The 18,885-nt window shown below is 37.6% G+C and overlaps 1 protein-coding gene across 1 annotated transcript in view; it reads left to right on the forward strand.

Annotated features, from left to right (window-relative positions):
* Nucleotides 1-18,885, forward strand: part of LOC150089268 (uncharacterized) — a 221,698-nt gene that overhangs the window by 133,255 nt on the left and 69,558 nt on the right. The window contains exon 8 of the mRNA XM_090389927.1: nt 14,541-14,669. Coding sequence (XP_090246053.1) covers nt 14,541-14,669 — 129 coding nt within the window. The remainder of the gene's footprint in view (nt 1-14,540; nt 14,670-18,885) is intronic.

Consider the following 18,885-nt stretch of genomic DNA (forward strand, 5'->3'; position numbering starts at 1 on the left):
ATGATGTTTCATGGTAGGGCGTATTTGCGTTTGTACAAAGTGAACAGCTGTTTGGAAGAAAACTAACGCCGAGAGCAAAAGAGAAAACCAAGTTTTTTAGATGCACAGGAAGCAATATTTGTAATGTGCTTGTGCCAAGAGAGATTAGAAGTCAGGGTAATCCCCAAAAGAGAGAGATCATTTTGTCTGGAAATCGGAGTGTTGCCAAAGATAAGCATAGGAGCAGAAGAATCTTTTTGCGAGATATAAGACAAGACTGAGTTTTAGAAGGATTGAAATCAACTAAGTTGTCTTTGCCCCACTGGAGAATTACCTGGAGATTGGCATTTAAGGAATTGGTACTGGATATTTGAGAGGTTGAAACTGATTGACCAAGGCAATGTTTCTCAAAATGGAAAGTGGAATGCAGTGTGCTATCGTGAGCAATACTGTGGATAGGATTTCCAATCAATGGAAGGAGGTCATTAATATACACGAGAAAAAGAGTGGGAGAAAGAATTGAAACTTGGGGGACACCAGCATTAATAGAGAAGTTAGAAGAAAGAGAGCCATCTACCATCACCCTCAGTGAGTGATCAGAGAGAAAACTGGATAACTAATTACAAAAAGGAGTTTGCAAACCATATGGAAGCTTAATTAGAAGACCTTTATGCCACAAAGATCTTCTAATTAGACCACAAATACATGATGGAAGCTTAATTAGAAGACCTTTATGCCAAACACGATCGAAAGCTTTTGAGATGTCAAGAGCAACTGATTGTGTTTCACCGAACTTTTCCATTGAATTTGTCCATAAATGGGTAACATAGGCCACAATATCTCCAGTGGATCGACACTGTTTGATCAGACAGAAGGTTCCTAGGTAGTTTAAGAGTTGACCGTTAATTGATTTCTCCATTACTTTAGAGAGAGTGGAAGTAATTGCAATGGGATGATGATTCGATAGGGGGGGGGATTTGTCAGCCTTTTTAGGAACTGGCTGGATATGAGAAAATTTCCAAGCAGAAGGAAAAACACCTTTGGAATAAGAAAGTGGAAAAGGGTGGCAAAGAACAGGAGCACAGGTTTTGAAAACAAGTGGAGAAATACCATCAGGTGCTGGAGCTTTCTTAGCATCAAGATGTGTCAAAATGCTTCTGACATCCTTTTGAGGGAAGACCACAGAAGGCATTGAATAGAGCGTATTGTTGGGAATGGTGGGAGGTGTTTTACCAAGATCATTAATATATGAATTGTATGAAAAATGGGATGCTAACGGGTTAGCTTTATCTTTGGCTGAAGTGACAACAGAACCATCTGGTTTTGACAGGTGGGAGCAGAGATGGGCAAAAGTTGTGGCCAGTAGCTTTGGCAAAAGACTGTAATGCTCGGCTACCATTAGGGCAGGAAGCAAGTTTTCTATTCTTAGCCGTTCAAAATCTAGTTTGGACTGATTAATGACTGCTTTACGATTGTTGCGAGCTTTGGTGTAGGCAGAAAATGAAACTGAAGAAATGGAAACAAGCCAATTACGATAGGCAACATTCTTCCCTTAATGGCCTTAGCATATTTATTGGAAAACCAAGGTTTAGATAAAGGAAAAATTTTAAAGTGGAGTGTGGGATAAAGGATTCCATTCCTAGAAGAATAATTTCACTGACACGATCTGAGCAAACATTGACAACAGAAGTTTTGAAACAGTAGTCCGACCAAGGAAAAGAAATCTCGCAGGTCATCCCATTTTGCATTGTTCTAATGCCAACAACACGAGGTTGGGAATAGCCATGAGATAAAGGTTCCATTGGAGAAGAGGCAATCACCAAATTGTGATCTTAGGTGCCTCAAGAACCACTCACTTTGACCGTGTACTTAGAAGTGTTGTTTGTGAAAAAAAGATCATGCGTGTTGGCTGTATGGTTAGAATTGTCCAGTATTCATGTAGGTAAAGCAGGAGATACTGCTTCTGTAGGGATGTGATACACTTAAATAGAAAGGGTGCAAGAATATTTACTGATGCTATTGAGGAAGTGTTGGATGGGTCGGAAAACTGCTAATTTGGGGGGGGGATACAAGGACTAATAGATTAACAGTAGCCGCTGGCAGAGGTGAAAGTGATTCTTGCACAGCTTCTATTGGTATGAGCAACAACCTGGAAAACAAGATGCAGGGTATTTCAGAAACTTCTGGGAGTCATTGCGATACAAGTAAACATGTGGGTTGTGGTAGAGTAGCTAAAATAGAACAGGTGCATGTATGCTTGCGTGTACATCAATGCTAGAGGTTTGGTAAATAAATTAGAGTGTCTTATAATGGGGGATTTTAATTTCCCGGATATTGACTGGAATTTGTGGATTGGTCACTCACACACTAGCAAGGCTTTTGTGGAGTTATTGGATGATTGTTTTATACATCAGCATGTTCGGGAGGCAATTAGACGGAGTAATACTCTTGATCTGATTATCAGTAGTGATTTGTCATGCATTAAGAATCTGCAGATAACGGAACCACTAGGTGACAGTGATCACAGTGTGATCGAGTGGGATTTACTCAAAGAGGTAACTACCATTGGGGTAAAGGAAAGAGTTTTTGCTTTCGTAAAGGTCACTACAGAGGTCTCAAACACTATTTAAATTCTATACAGTGGGAACAACTGATGATGTTACCAACAGCAAATTCAAAATGGGAAGCATTCAAAGAATTAATCTTGGAAGCTACTAGGCTGTACATACCAACTAAGAAATATTGTTCAAAGTTTAGGCCTAAATGGATGTCAGATGAACTAATGAGGCATGTGACAGAAAAGAAAAATGCTAAATTAATGGGTGACATGGAAGCCTATGATAGATATAAGCTGGTCTGTAACCAAGTCACAAAGAAGATTAGGCAGGCAAAGGCAGATTATGAGAAATCTTTGGCAAAGGATGCAAAGAAAAAAAGCAAAGAGTTCTTTACCTATGTAAACTCTAGAAGGAAAGGGATGAATCAAATTGGTCCACTGGATATTGATGGATCAACTGTTCCTACTCAGGTGGCTAACAAACTAAATGAGTATTTTGCATCTATATTCACACATGAGGAGTTATTTAGGGAGGGGAATGCCAGAGATGAATTAAATTCCTGCAGTGAGCTAGATGATTTTGTAATAACTGAGAGGAAAGTGGAGAAGAAATTGTTCAAGATAAACATAAAAAAGGCACCTGGGGTGGATGGGATCTATTCAGTTATATTAAAGGAGGCAGCAAAGGAAATAAGCAAACCCTTAGCGATAATTATGAGAGCTTCCTTGGACTCAGGGAGGTACCAATGAACTGGAGATGTGCAAATGTGATCCCAATTCACAAAGGAGGATCACAGGGCAACACAAGTAATTATAGAACTGTTAGTTTAACTTCTGTTCCATGGAAATTAATGGAAGCACTGGTTAAGGAAGCATGCAGGATCATCTAGACAAGACTTCAGTTATAGCTGAGACACATCATGGTTTTATTAAGAGGAAGTCTTGTCTGAACAATATGATTGGATACTATGATGTGGTCATAAAGGAACTGGATGCAGGGAATAACTTTGATATCATATATTTGGATATTAGAAAGGCTTTTAATACTGTGGCACATGGAAGACTGCAACACAAATTGTAGCAGTGTGGCTTTGGAGGCAAATTGCTGCTATGGATAAAGGGATGGTTGGGTGGGAGAAGACAGAGAGTGGTAATCATTGGACACTGCTCTTCATGGACTAATGTTATTAGTGGAGTCCCTCAGGGTTCAGTGTTGGGTTCCTTGTTGTTTTCTGTATTTATAAGTGATATTGATGATGTTATATCAGGCTTAATATCGAAGTTTGCAAATGATACGAAGGTTGGCAGGGTTGTTAAGAACACTAATGACAGTACACTGCTTCTGCTGGATCTAGAAAAGTTGAACAGATGGGCTAACAGGTGGCAAATGAACTTTAACATTGACAAATGTAAAGTACTACATATGGGAAGCAGTAATCCCAGAGTAACGTATGAACTCTGTGGTACCACACTGATAGTAGTAGAGAATGAAAAGGACCTGGGTGTAATTGTGCAGGGAGATATGACGTTTTCTGAGCAGTGTAGACGGTCTGCAATAGTAGCTCATGGTGTCTTGTCAATGATATACAGGAATTTTTCTAGCAGGGATAAGGAGGTGATTATCTCCTTGTATAAGGCAATGGTGGTCAGGCCACACCTTGAGTAATGTATACAGGTGTGGAAGCTTCATTTTAAGGGCAACAGGATTAGTGAATGGAACAAATTGTTGCTCTTATGAAGAAAGGCTTAGGCTTAAGTTTTGCAGATTACAGTTTCTGGAGACTAGGCACCTGCGAGATGATCTGATAGAGGTGTATAAAGCGTTGAATGGTTTGAGCATGCTCAATGCTGATGGGATTCTTCCTCTTGCTCAAAATTTAAGTCCTCTTCCTTGAGAGGACTTAAATTCAAATTGATGAAAGTCAGTTGTAGGATAGATGTGCAGTTTGTCTTTAACCAGAGGGTAGTTGATTGGTGGAACAAACTTCCATCTTTTATTGTGGAAGTTGGTTGCCTAAATAATTCGAAGAGTGAGCTGCACAGGTATTTGGAACGAACGGAGGGGTGAAATGGGAGCGGCGTGGTTTTTTTGGCTGATGCTGCATAAGCTTGCTTTCTTGCATCGCATGCCTCTACTAATACTAAATGAACAATCTGTGCAAGGTCATTAGTAATTCCAAAAGCCTCAGCATCTCAACCAGCTGGAGTTGTGAACATTAAAATCACCAATGAAAATTACCTCACTGTTAGGAAAGTTAGACTGTAGAAAGTCAATTTTCAAAGAGAGAGGAAGTCGAAGAGCTCCAATTGATTAGTGGAGTTGGGAGAACGGTAGAGCAACAGATGATTTTGACAGAATGAGGTAGAGAGATTTTAAACCAGAGAAGATCAAAAAGATGTAATTCCAAATTACCAAGTCTCTGATAGGGAATATCAGAACGGACATGTGCACAAGTACCACCTTTGAGGCGACAGGAATCATACAGGGAATAATTTGGGCAACTGAGATGAGCAGTAGTTGAATCAACCGATAATTGAGATTCTCTCGCCTCAAAGGTGGTACTTGTGCATATGTACATATATCTGAAAAAGTACATGGGGTTTGGCAGACTGCAGGTGGAAATGGACATCATTGAGATTAGAATTGAAATGAACTAGGATGTGTTTGGGAGGTTTAGATCTTTTTGCAGATAAGCTTACACTATTAGTTTGACAATTTATGGTGTATTCAATATTAACAAAAAGTGAGGGGGGAAGGAAAAAGTGAGGAGACTTGCTGTATGAAGTAATGAAATTTTGGATAGGGTACACATGGTAAGATTGTTCATACATTTGTATGAATTTTACGAAGCTTGGTAGCAAGATTATACACTAGCTGATCTGGAAGCCTCCTAAAGATTTACCAATAGGTTCGGTCTGGTGTACTAACTAGCAGCCGGCCTGCGAACACCGTTGAGCTGTACCCTCGGAATGTAAGGAAGATTGGATCTCGCAGTGATGTCCATCATAACCTCAAAAGTCATCAGGCATGCTGCGTGATGGAAGAGATGGGGAAGGGTTGACCGGAACTTAGCTCTGGAGACTAAACATATGTTCCACCACTTCAAGCCTCCAATGGTGGCTTGAAGTGGTGGGATTGCATCTGTTGATGAGAGTCACCTAACACCTAGTATTGCCTGGTAACACTCCAAATGTTTGTCTAGTTCAGCCTTAAATTTATTTAAGCTATCAACTTCCACAACAACAGATGGAAGTCTGTTCCAGCAATCAACCACCTGCTGGCTAAAGGCAAACTTCCGCACATCTGTTCTACAACTGTCTTTCCTCGATTTGAATCTATGCCCCCTCAGGTTCTTAATCTGAGCAAGCGGAAATATCCCATCAGCATTGAGTCTGCTGAAACCATTCAAGACCTTATATACCTCGATCAGATCACCTCGCAGGTGCCTAGTCTCCAGATGCTGCAACTTTCAGAATTTAAGCCTTTCTTCGTAGGTGCACCTCTTTGTTCCTCTCAGCAGTCTTGTTGCCCTTCTCTTTACTTGTTCTAGCAACTCTACATCCTTCCTAAAATGAGGCCTCCAGACCTGTATACAGTACTCAAGGTATGGCCTGAACATTGCCTTATAAAAAGAGATAATCACTTCATTTTCTCCGCTAGCAAAATTCCTGTATATCATTGATAAAACTCTATGACCTGCTCTTTCAGCCCATCTGCCCTGCTCAGAGAACTTAATATCTGACTGCACAATTACCCCAGGTGTCTTTCTTTCTCCACTAACCTGAGTGTATCACCATCCAGTTGGTACATTTGTCTGGGGTTACTGTTCCCATATGCAGTACTTTGCATTTGTCAGTGTTAAACTTCAGTTGCCACTTCTCAGTCCATCTGCCCAACTTTTCCAGATCCTGTTGCTGAAGCATACTGTCATTTCTGTTATTAACAACCCTGCCAACCTTTGTATCATCTGCAAACTTTGACATCAAGCTTGATATACCTTCATCAATATCATTGATAAATATACAAAACAACGAGCCCAACGCCGAACTCTGAGAGACACCACTAATAAAATTAGGCCACGTAGAGCAGTATCCAGTGATTAACACTCTGACTTCTCCCACTCAGCTATCCTTTTATCCATTGTAACAACTTGCCTTTAATGCCATACTGTTCCTATTTTTACCATAGTCTTGGATGTGCAACAGTATCAAAAGCTTTCCTGAAATCGAAGTATATGATATCAAAATTATTTTTGCATCCAGATGCTTTGTGACCACATCATAGTATCCAATCAAATTGGTCAGACAAGACTTAACAAACCCATGCTGTTCTCTGAATTATTACTGCTGTCTTGTCTAGATGATCCTGCAATGCTTCTTTAACCAGTGACTCCATTATATTATTTTTCCCTTGGAACAAAAGTCAAACTAACAGATCTGTAATTACCCGTGTCACTCTTTCATCCCCCTTCGTAAATTGGGGATACATTAGCACATCTGCAGTCCTTGGGATTTCCCCTGAGTCCAAGGATCCTCTTGTAATCATGGGTAAGGGTTTGCTTACTTCCTCTGCCACCTCCTTTAATATTATTGGATAGATCCCACTATCCCAGGTGCCTTTCTTATGTTTAACTTTAACAATTTCTCCTCCACTTTGCTTTCAATTATTACAAAATCACTTAGATCCTTGTTAGAGTTTAAGCTTCAGACATTCCTCTCCTAGAATAAATACTCATGTGTGAATGTAGATACAAAATATTCATTTAGTTTGGCAGCTATTTGAGAATTATCATCCATACTCAAAACGTTGATATCAAGTGGACCAATCTGATTCATTCCATTTTAGAGTTTACATAAGTAGTCTTTGCTGTTTTTCTTTGCATCCTTTGCCAAAGATTTCTCATAATCTCCCTTCGCCTGCCTATCCTCCTTTTTGACTTGATTACAGACTAGCTCGTATCACCAATAAAATATGCATCCCATGCATTTTTCTTCTCTGCCACAAATTTCATTAGTTCATCTGACATCAATTTTGCCCTAAACCTTGAACAGTATTTCTTAGTTGGAACAGAGAGCCTAATAGTTTCCAAAACTACTTCTGTAGTTTTGGAAGTTGTTGCATTGGACCAGCTGTTTTGTAGGGTTTATTTCACAAAAATAGTTGAACGAGTATGTTCCTTGCTTTAAGTTTCAAGGGACACAGATCATGAGTGGACTTTGATACAAATCATTGGTACTCTCACTGCTTCTTTTAGACTTTACAAAAACAAAATTTTGACAGGGGTTGAATTGTAACTAACCCATGGCCTAACATCAGATAGTGATAGCTTCATTCAAACTCTTCCAAAAACCTAGTAAGCAACCCATTTCTTTCTCTTTATACAAGAATGGTAACAACATATTACACCAGGATTTGCTAAATTTTCATTTGTTTGTTTTTCATCCATGTATGATGTGAACTCCATGACCTATTAATATTTTATGTGAAGGTAGATATATTTCTGCTACCTGGCTTTATTGGATTTATTTCTGTGATCCTGCTTTAAAAAAAATTAAATTTATTATTATTATTATTGTTGTATATTTTTAGTTGGATTTGTGACAGTCTGTTTGGCCCCTTCTGTGTATTACCATCCTAACTATAGTTTTCCTTTATAGTAAAACTACAGCATTACTATTAAATTCAGAATTTTGAAAAATTTTTACAAATTTCTGTTTAATTTCAATTTGCATATCTAGTTCATGAATTGCTCATCAGGTGTGCTAATCTGTGTTATGTATGACATGTGGATGCAAAACAGTATGTTACAGATCACAGAGTGCAAGTTTTATTTAACAGTATCCTTCAGTAAGATGCCAAAGAAATATACAGTATATTAACAAGGTACATTTACAACACATTAACAAGGTTTTCTCTGTATTATGAAATCAGGAAAAGATCGTGTTTCCTACTATGTGTTGATATGATTTTTTAGTTTCAAGGGGAAGGAAGTATAGTGAAATCAGGCTTTTGTAATATAATGAACATAAGGACAATGTGCAGTAATATTTGAGAGTAAACAAAAAATAAAATAAAATATTACGTTTAAAAATGCACTACTCTTGACCACTTTCCACTTATCTTATTTTTCCCTTATAATTCCAAATAGTACCTGTTATACTTCTGCTGCCTTGCTGTACTGACCATGAAAATTTAAATAAAAAAATCATTATAATTGAAGTTTTATGATAAAAAGTAATCAAATCACTTAGGTTATAAGTTTATTTTAAAAAAAAAAAATTATAATTAGCGGGTTTTTTTTTTTTTTTTTTTGTTTATTAACTGTATGCACTATGTCAATAAGGAAATAAAATCCCTATTCACAACTACATTATAATTTTCTAAAAACCTGTAATGACAACTGCCTTTTGTAAAATAAAAAAAATAAAAGAAATAAAGAAAAATTTATTTTAAGATTAAGATATTTTTTTACTTTTATAATGCATGTAGTAGCAATAGTATTTGAAAGGGGAAAAAATTAATTAAAAATGTCTGTTGATATTGGCAAAATAAAGCTATTAAATTTGAACATATTTAGGCTTTTAACTATCTTAAAAGTGGTTCTTTGCATTGTAATCAGTTCATGTGGGGTGATTTTTTTTTTTAAATGGTAAAAATTTGTTATAAAAGTTTGTTTTATTTGCATATTCTTAAACTAAAATGGTGCAGATATAAACCTAATTATTTAAACTTGCAGTGTTCTATAACTTAAAATACAGTAAGAAATAATATTATTATATATATAATAATTATATATACTTTATTATATGTTATCATAGTGTGTGAAAATTAGCCATTACAGTATTTAAATTATAAGGCCCCCTCCATAGCCAGGTGGGCAGGAGCAGCAGTGCGTAGCACATGCTTCTTGATTAGACAGGGGTGAGTCCATGACCACCAAATATGGAGGATGTGGAAAGGTCAGGGAATGACCACTGCATATCCCCGGAGCAATATGGCCTTAGTTGCTAATACTCCTAAAAAACCAAATAACAATAATAACAATTTAAATTATAAAATAAAACTTTTAAAAAATTTATTTCTTTATAATGGGTATAGTTCTAATACTTTTTTTGTAGTTATGACGTTGATTAAGAAACAAAATATACCACAAAGCATTTTTACATTTGTGGATGTAGCTGAGTTATAAAATTCTAAATACTGCAGATTTAAAAATGACATTGTGACCATTATAGTCCTTTAATTATAGGTTATAGTGATTATAGTCCTTTTCTACTTTCAAAAATCTATAAGTTCTATCAAAAGACAGTTTTTTGCATTGTAATCAGTATATATGATGTTTTTTAAAACAGTAGAAAAATCAGTTTGAAATTTGACCAGGAGTGTGCAGAGTATTTAATTTAGGGAAATAACGCAAAGGAGGAAAGGTAACTTTTTCACCAATCTATATTGATGATCTAGATCAGACGTTGTTTATCCACATTTTCCAAGTTTCTGATGGACTGTTGATTACATTTCAATGAATTGCAGTCTGCAAATCTGAAAAAAATTGAGGGGGAAAATGGAAACTCAGTGTGTTAGATATCCCCGGAACCAAACGCTTGCTAGAATTAAGTCAGGTGATATTGCAGACCAGGGATAACCTGCAGTATCACCTTATAATTTATAATGTTATAATGACAATATCAACTGATAATTTGCCCTTACATGAAAGTTTCTTGCTGTTTCGAAATTGTCTGTGTTTTGGTGGAGTACCATTCGGCATAAAAATTATTCTTTCATGTAAGCCACTCTTTAATCTCTTGGATAATTCTGGCTTGCAGTAAGCTGAGATATTACCTGCTGTTAATAGTGCATGTCTCAAAATGCTCTTGAGTGGTAGTTGATGATTGATGTGTTTATTCAATACAGTTATTTGATCTTCTAAGGCAAGGATTCTCAGTGGGGGCAGTATCCTCCCAAGGGGTCAAAAATTGGTTTTGAGGAGGACGAAAAAATCATGGGTATTACAATGGTTTGTAGCCCTCAAGTTCAACCCTACCCGATGACATCTTATTCCTTAATATTTAATTTCTCTCATTGGGTTTTCTGTTCTCTCTGAGACAACTCATTTTTAACATTTAAGTATATTATATTAGTAGCAAATGAGGAATTTTTATAAAAGGAAGGCAGTGGGTATGATTTAATTCAATGACCTTTGCTTTTCATAGGCATTAAATGCCTAAGTGCTTTCAGGGCTAATGCCTCTGAAATAGGCGCCTCCGCAGCCAGGTGGGAAGGAGCAGCAGTGTGTAGCACACGCTTCTTGATTAGACCGGGGTTCGAGCCCGTCGCCACCAAATATGGAGGATGCGGAAAGGTCAGGGAATGACCACCGCATATCCCGGAGCAATATGGCCTTAGTTGCTAATGCTCCTAAAAACCAACAACAACAACAGCCTCTGAAATTCTTGCCTTTTTTGCCTTTCCCACAGCTGCAACCTTGGTGGCGCCATGGTGGGCGTGGTTTATTTATGTATTCTTTTGTTTCATGGGTCAATATATGAGGCATGGATGGGATGAGGAAATTTTTCAGTCTATTGTTCCTACTTTCTAAGTGACAATTAGTATTGATTTATTGTTTCCTTATGGAAGTTGTTTATTTTTGATCCATAGTGCTTTTGTGAGTGACATGAGCTATGAGAGTTAAATAAAAATAGCTTATATTTTATTATTTAATTCTTTGTAGTTATTCAACCCATCATCAATCATGTCAAGTGCTGGAAAGAAAAGGTGTCAACAGTATCTGGATAAATATCTAACTTATGGTTTTATTGAAAGCCCATTCGACTCAAGACAGCCTATGTGTAATGTGTAATAGTTCTTTTTCAAATGAGGCTATGAAACGATCAAGACTCATAGATTACTTAAAAAGGAAGCATCCTGATAAAATTGGTAAACATATCGAATATTTTAAAAATTTAAAACAGAATTTTGAGCAACGTAACACTGTTACTTCCTTAAGAATTATTCAGATCATTTGTGTTCTTTAAAAGTGGAATTAAAAATAGATTTTCAACTTTATTTTCTTTTGAAGTGAAGCCATGGATGTTAGATCCAATTGGATGTGATTTTGGGTCTGTTAGTGAAGAAATTCAAGAAGAACTCGTTGAATTAAAATGTAATGAAGAATGCAAATATAAATTTGAAAAGGTGGAATGGCTGGGTTGTGGGGATCGAATACAACTAAACTTCTTTATCCAGCAGTATGGTCTGAAATAGCAAGTACTTCTTTGTTTTCCAACGTCATATATGGTTGAAAGTGGTTTTAGTTCAGTAAATAAAATATTAACAAAGGAAAGAAACAGAATTGATATATGTTCAAGAGGAGACATTAGAATTAAACTTACTAACATCATATACTGGACATTGAACTTTTAGCTAAGAAGCATCAGGCTCAGGGATCCCATTGATTAAATGAAGTATAAAATATTTTCTTTTTTAAATTTTCATGAGGGATGATTAGCTAATTAAAAAAAATGTTGAGAAACACTGTTTTGGGGAAACAAATGGAGGCTTGCCTTTAATGCTTTACATACCATTCTCCAAGGAATACCAGTCATGCAGAGACATATAATGAATACTAGATAATCTCAGTAAATTTGAACGGGCTTTTTTGTTACGCCACATTAATTTTTAGATCATTAATCAATTTTGTGATACTGATGGATAGCCATTTTTAGGTTTAGAAGTCAGGTAGCCTTTTTCAAAGCGCCTTACAATATTTAATGCCGTTCTCGAACAAAGAAGCCTCAATTTTTCTTTCATATGCTCTGTGGACTACAATAGCACTATTGCCATTCATCTAATAAAGTTTAATTAAAAGTGCTTTATCTTTATGCAACATTTTAAAACGAACTTGACCGGATTTGTTACTCAAATTAAGAAAGTTAGGCTACGACTTCAAGCTTCATTATTTTAATAATGAAGAATAAGACCATGACAAGTTCCCAAGTTCTCCAATCCCAGAATCATTCCTTATTATGACAAACTTTTAATTACTTTATTGGAGTGAGTAAATCATTTAGAATTGGTGATCAGATTTCAAACTAATTATTTTTTTTATTGTTTAAAAAACTTTCTTTATACTGATTACAGTATGAAAAAATGTTTTGTATACACCAATGAGCCAAAACATTATGACCAGCGAGTCGTTATGCAAATCGAAGCAACTGCAGGTGAACTACGGCGCATGCGCGGGTTGGGACACAGTATAAAAAACACATGATACTGAGCTCCGTTAATCAGTGTTACTTTTGTTCTTCAGATGGGAAAGACAGCGGTCTTAAGCAAGTTTGACAAAGAAAGGCCAAATTGTAATGCCAGACAACTGGGTCAGAGCATATCCGAAAAGGCGCCTTTGTAGCCAGGTGGGAAGAAGCAGTAGTGCATAGCACACGCTTCTTGATTAGACCAGGGTTCGAGCCCGTCACCACAAAATACGGAGGATGTGGAAAGGTCAGGGAATGACCACCGCATATCACCGGAGCAATATGGCCTTAGTTGCTAATGCTCCTAAAAAAAAAAAAAAAACAACAAGCATATCCGAAATGGCACAGCTGGTGGGATGCTCACGGTCAGCCATGGTTATTACCTACCGAAAGTTGTCCGAGGAGGGGGAACCCACGAACTGCTGGCAAGGTGTTGGACGACCATGGCTCATCGATGCTCGAGTTGAGAGAAGGCTCTCCCAGATGGTACATGGCAACAGAAGGGCGACTGTGTCGCAACTCATTGGTAATTGGAATGCTGGTGATGGGAATAAATGTGTCACAACACACAGTACATCGAACCCTGCTGAAAATGGGGCTACGTGACCGCAGGCCGCTCCGAGTGCCCATGCTAACCATGGTTCATCGGCGACAGCGCCTACAATGGATACACGAGCATCGAAACTGGACCTTGAGTGATTGGAAGAATGACCTGATGATTCACGTTTCCTGTTGCACCATGTGGACGGCCAGGTATGCGTGCGTCGTTTGCCTGGATGCACTGTGGGACAAAAACAAGCCGGTGGCGTAATGCTTTGGGCGATGTTCTGCTGGGATACCCTGGGTCCAGTCATCGATGTGCCAGGCACTCTGGAGTCTACCACCTACCTAAACATCATTTCTGACCAGGTACACCCTTTCATGGCAACGGTTTTCCCCTCTGGCAGTGCCGTCTTTCAGCAGGATAATGCGCCATGCCACACCTCCCAGATTGTTCGAGACTGGTTCGCAGAACATGAGGAAGACTTCCAGGTATTGCCCTGGCCTCTAAATTCCACAGGCATCAATCCCATCAAGCATCAGTAGTTTGTGTTGGAACAGCAACTCCGATCTGCAGCATCTCAACCACGGACCTTACAGGAGTAAAGGGTGGAAAGGACTTAGTACCTCTGCATTACTTTAGAGGGGGTTTTACATATATATATATAATTTTGACTATTCGTACTCTAATTACAGTAGTTGGAGTTGCATTTAAAATAAAAAAAAAATCAATGAGATATACAGTCATGCACCCTATGAATTTATAAATCTGTGAAAATATTATCTGTTATGATACATAATGAAATTTTTTTTTAAATTTCATAATGTAAATTTCATTTTTTATGAACATGATATTTTACTTTAAAAAATACAGTGTTAATCAATTAAAAAATAAATGTTGTCATTGAAATTTAATTTTAAATTTATGTCCAAACCACGATTTAAAAAAAAAAAACAACCTTTAGAAAATCTGAGGTTGGTTGCACGTTTTTATTAGTATTAATAGCAATTAATATTATTGATATTAATTACTTATTATTATAATTTTAAAAAAGCCAAAGGCTTTCTGGCATTTGATAACTCAAAATCTTGTTTGCCATTCTGTCATGGTGGCTTTAATTTTAGATTGTGAATAATGATGTTTATAATAGTGATAAATATATTAATTTTTATTTATTTTTAATTACTTATATGTTAACCTTTTTGATTTCAGTCTGACGAGCAGCAGGGAATGTTTCGTCCATTTCAGGTAGTGAAAGATATGAAAGTAGCTCCTGCTATTCCACAATATTCATTAACCAGGTTTAACAAGGAAGTTTTAGATACCCATTTGATACATCAGGTATTGATTTTATTGAGGATTGGTAACTTTTTTTGTAATACAGGGGATCCTCGTTGTCCGACGATAATTGGTTCCAGAAAATTCCACTTAAAACGAATCCACTTAATATGGGGACTGATTTTCCTAATGTTTATTATTTAAATAAAACCAAATGCAACTAGGCATAATATTTTAAAGAGTTTACGATTCTATATCTATATAATATTTGTGTAGATACACCATAGACAACTCTTAAAGAAAAACTATGATAGTAGTGTGAAAAGCATAATTTCATCTGTATCTCATATTGTGCTCATCCTTACAACAAGTTGCCTATGTATTGTACTACCTCGAATATGTAAAGAAAGAGAAGTCTAGTGTTACTAAGTCTCATTGAGTGCCACCACCCAGATGGTACAGTTTCAAAGCTAGTTTGCTTTTTATCATTGGGTGGGCAGGTACCCTGGTATTGCAAGTGAAGCATTACTTATTCGAGGTAGTGCAATACATGGTCAACTCATTGTAAGGATGAGTATATATAGTGTATCTACACCGATATTATATAGTAATGTTTATTATGTACTTGTACATAGTAAAAAATGGTTGAAGGAACTGAAAAATTAGAAAATTTTTTTTATTAGACATTTCTTATTATAATATGTTACACAATGTAAGGTTAAGTAAAGTTTATTGAACTTACACTATTTTTCAGTTGTACGAATAAAGAATGAATCCAGAGTTGTTCGTGTTTTTTTTTTTTTTTTTTTGTATTTTTTCAGATAAAATTGTGTCATAGCATTTAGTTATGTCTTTAACTTTGCGCTTAACATTTGTTGCATGACCATGAAGAAGATCATTCTCACAAAAAAAATTCAAGTGCTTGGTCAATTTTCTCAAGGGAAAAAGCTTTAATTCTTCCCTTCTTAAACCCTCGTAACTGTGGGGAGGCCCCGGGTGCCAAGCAATTGTGACTGAGCGATTTCTCTTTGTGCTTTCACTGCGACTTTTTGATAGGTGAATTCTACGTTCTCTTTTACGTTCCTCTCGTTGAGAAATCCTTTTATTTAGTAGCTCTTGTATCAAAAGTACTGGTAGAGAGCAAGGAAGGAAAGTAATCTTTCTTTATTTTTCATATCTAATAGACTAACGCCTACTGATTTCGCTTGGTCACACCAGGCACTGCTCCTGCCTCTCCGTGGCGGGGCCGGTAACCTTGGCAGAAAAGTTTATCTGCCAGGGGCTAAGAGGAGCCAACATGGAAAAAAATATGTTTCCATCTATAGAGTCAACAAGCTGTTGGCCAGATACCGAACATGAACATGATTCGTCACAAGCAAAGAGGTTAAAAACAAATCCCTCGGTGACAGACTTACCAGCATTGTTAATAATGCACTCACTGCCAGAACAGCCTCTCAGTAAGCTATCCCCTTTTCTAATCCAAAACACCTGGAAAGTATTGCAGATCTCCCAAAAACACCTGATTGCAGTCTCCCAAGATGTTTAGGAGACTGCAATCATCCCAAGACGTTTAGGAGACTGCAATCAGGGGACTTACTTGTTGAAACTAAACCACAGGCATTCTGAAAAACTACTGAAAATTACAAAGTTTGCTGGTATTCCAGTTAACGTAACTCCACATGCAACCCTAAATACATCAAAGGGTTTAATATCTAGTTGGGGCCTGATGAATGTGATGGAGGAAGAAATTAAAGAAGAGCTTCAGGAACAGAATGTAATCGCTGTAAAAAGAGTTATGGTCAAAAGAGACAATATACTCATACCTACCAGAAATATCATTCTCACCTTTAACAGTCCAAATCTGCCCTCATCAGTAAAAGCAGGATATCTCCTTTGCTGCACTCGTCCTTTCATACCCAATCTGTTGAGATGTTATAAATGCCAAAAGTATGGCCACTCAAACGACATGCAGAGGCAACCCAGTTTGTCCCAACTGTGGATCCTCCGATCACATTCAAAGTGATTGTTCGGTGAAAGAAATGATCTGTCCCAACTGCAAAGGCAACCATCCTGCCTACTCTAAGACGTGAGAGATGGAAAACGGAGAAAAAGATTGTGAAATATAAAGTTGAATATAAAGTTAGTTATTAGGAAGCAAGAAAATTAATTGCACCCAGTATACCTAACCGTACCTATGCCAGTATCAAGAAAAAATATCAGACAATAGCCACGCAAACTGATGTTACCGTTCCACATAACATATCAATCTCCGACTGGGCTCGAGCTGTCCTCTCTCAGCAAGAGTCCAATACCCTGAAGCACTCAGACCAAGCAAGTAATACGCCTCTTAAGATTCCAGTAAAATCTCCTCCTCCACCAGTAATTGCTACTACTTCAAATAATCCTAGTTCATCTTCAAAAAAGATTATTCGGGACACATTGATGCATCCAGAGTATTCATCCAAACAGGAAGATCCGATTCTGGAAATATTTGTAGAAGTAGAAGATATGGACACAGGTTGTCCTTCATTTCCAAAAAGAGACAAACCAAAGCCAGAACGCCATAAGACAGCCACGTCAGGTACAGCTTCTTCTAAATTCAAGTAATGCCTAACATCTTGCAATGGAATTGCAGAGGCTTTCGTGGCAACATTGACGACATTCATTACTTAATTAACTGCCACTCTCCAGTTGGTTTCTGCCCGCAAGAAACCTATTTAACTGCTCAAATTTCCATTTCCATAAAAACTACTCAGTCTATAGACGAGATCGGAATACATCTGATTCTGCTCGTGGTGGTGAAGCTATTTTAATTAGCACAAGGATTCCAGCTAGGCAAATCACTCTCCAAACCCAAATCGAAGCTGTCGCTGTGCGTCTGATTACTCAGACTGCTATAACTCTAGTCTCAGTTTATCTCCCACCAAATCATACAAATTTGTACTTACTCTTATAATGATCTTAAAGAAATTTTATTACAGCTACCCTTGGCGCTTCCGTAGCCAGGTGGGAAGGAGCAGCAGCAGTGCGTAGCACATGCTTCTTGATTAGACCGGGGTTCGAGCCCGTCACCACCAAATACAGAGGATGCGGAAAGGTCAGGGAAGGACCACCGCATATCCCAGAGCAATATGGCCTTAGTTGCTAATGCTCCTAAAAAAACCAAAATTACAGCTGCCCTCCCCTATCTGCCTGCTAGGGGATTTCAATGGCCACCACCCTTTATGGGGATCATCTAAATTAGACAGACGTGGCCGACTGATTGAAACTTTACTGGAAAAACAAAACCTCACTCTTCTTAACAGTGGCTCGCACACCCATATACAGTTACCTAATGGACAGACTTCTGCCATTGACCTATCAATTTGCTCCCCAATACTGTTTTCAGTCATGCAATGGTCCGCTCTGGATAATTCCATGGGCAGCGATCATTTTACAATTGTTTGTAATCTGATGACTACACAACCACCATTAGTTGAACCCTGCAGGAAATGAAAATTCTCTAAAGCTAATTGGGACAAATTTCAGTCAACAGTCACACTGGACAAAAAAATTATACAACTACATCCCATAGATGAAGTTACTGATTATATCACTTCCTGCCTTTTATTTGCAGCTAAAAGCTCAATCCCATTATCAAATTCCAAGACTCGACGCCATTTCAACTGTTGGTGGAATGAGGAATGCACAAAAGCAAAGAAAGAAAGAAAGAAAAAAAAATAAAGCATGGAATATATTTCGTCGAACTCCAACTACAGTTAATATTATTAACTACAAGAAACTAAAGGCAAAAGCTCGTCTCATTCAAAGACAAGCCAAGAGAGATTCTTGGACTCGGTTTGCATCGACTATCAATAGAAACACGAACCCACGATTAATATGGAAGAAAATTAGGCAGCTTTCCAGGAAGTTTCTAACTGTTCCTTCCCCAATTCGTTCCTGCAGTGGTCTAGAGACGTCTCTGCTCCTCTGGATATAGCAAATGCCTTAGGCAAAACTTTTGCTCACGTCTCAGCTGCTTCCACCTACACTCCGGAATTTCAGAACACTAAGACCACCACAGAACAGAGACACATCAACTTTCGAACCTCACTGCTACTTCCATATAACCAGCCGCTCCAATACTGTGAACTTTTGCAAGCCATCAGAACAACACACAGCAGTGCCGCTAGGCCAGGTGGGATATGTTATGTTATGTTACAGCACCTTGATGAGAAAACTTACAAATGCTGCTAGCCTTCTTTAACCAAATCTTCCTGGGAAATGTTTATCCCACTTC

Source organism: Mastigoproctus giganteus, chromosome 2 (assembly GCF_048544385.1).
Source record: "Mastigoproctus giganteus isolate SK-2022 chromosome 2, ASM4854438v1, whole genome shotgun sequence".
NCBI classification, from domain to species: Eukaryota; Metazoa; Arthropoda; class Arachnida; order Uropygi; family Thelyphonidae; genus Mastigoproctus; species Mastigoproctus giganteus.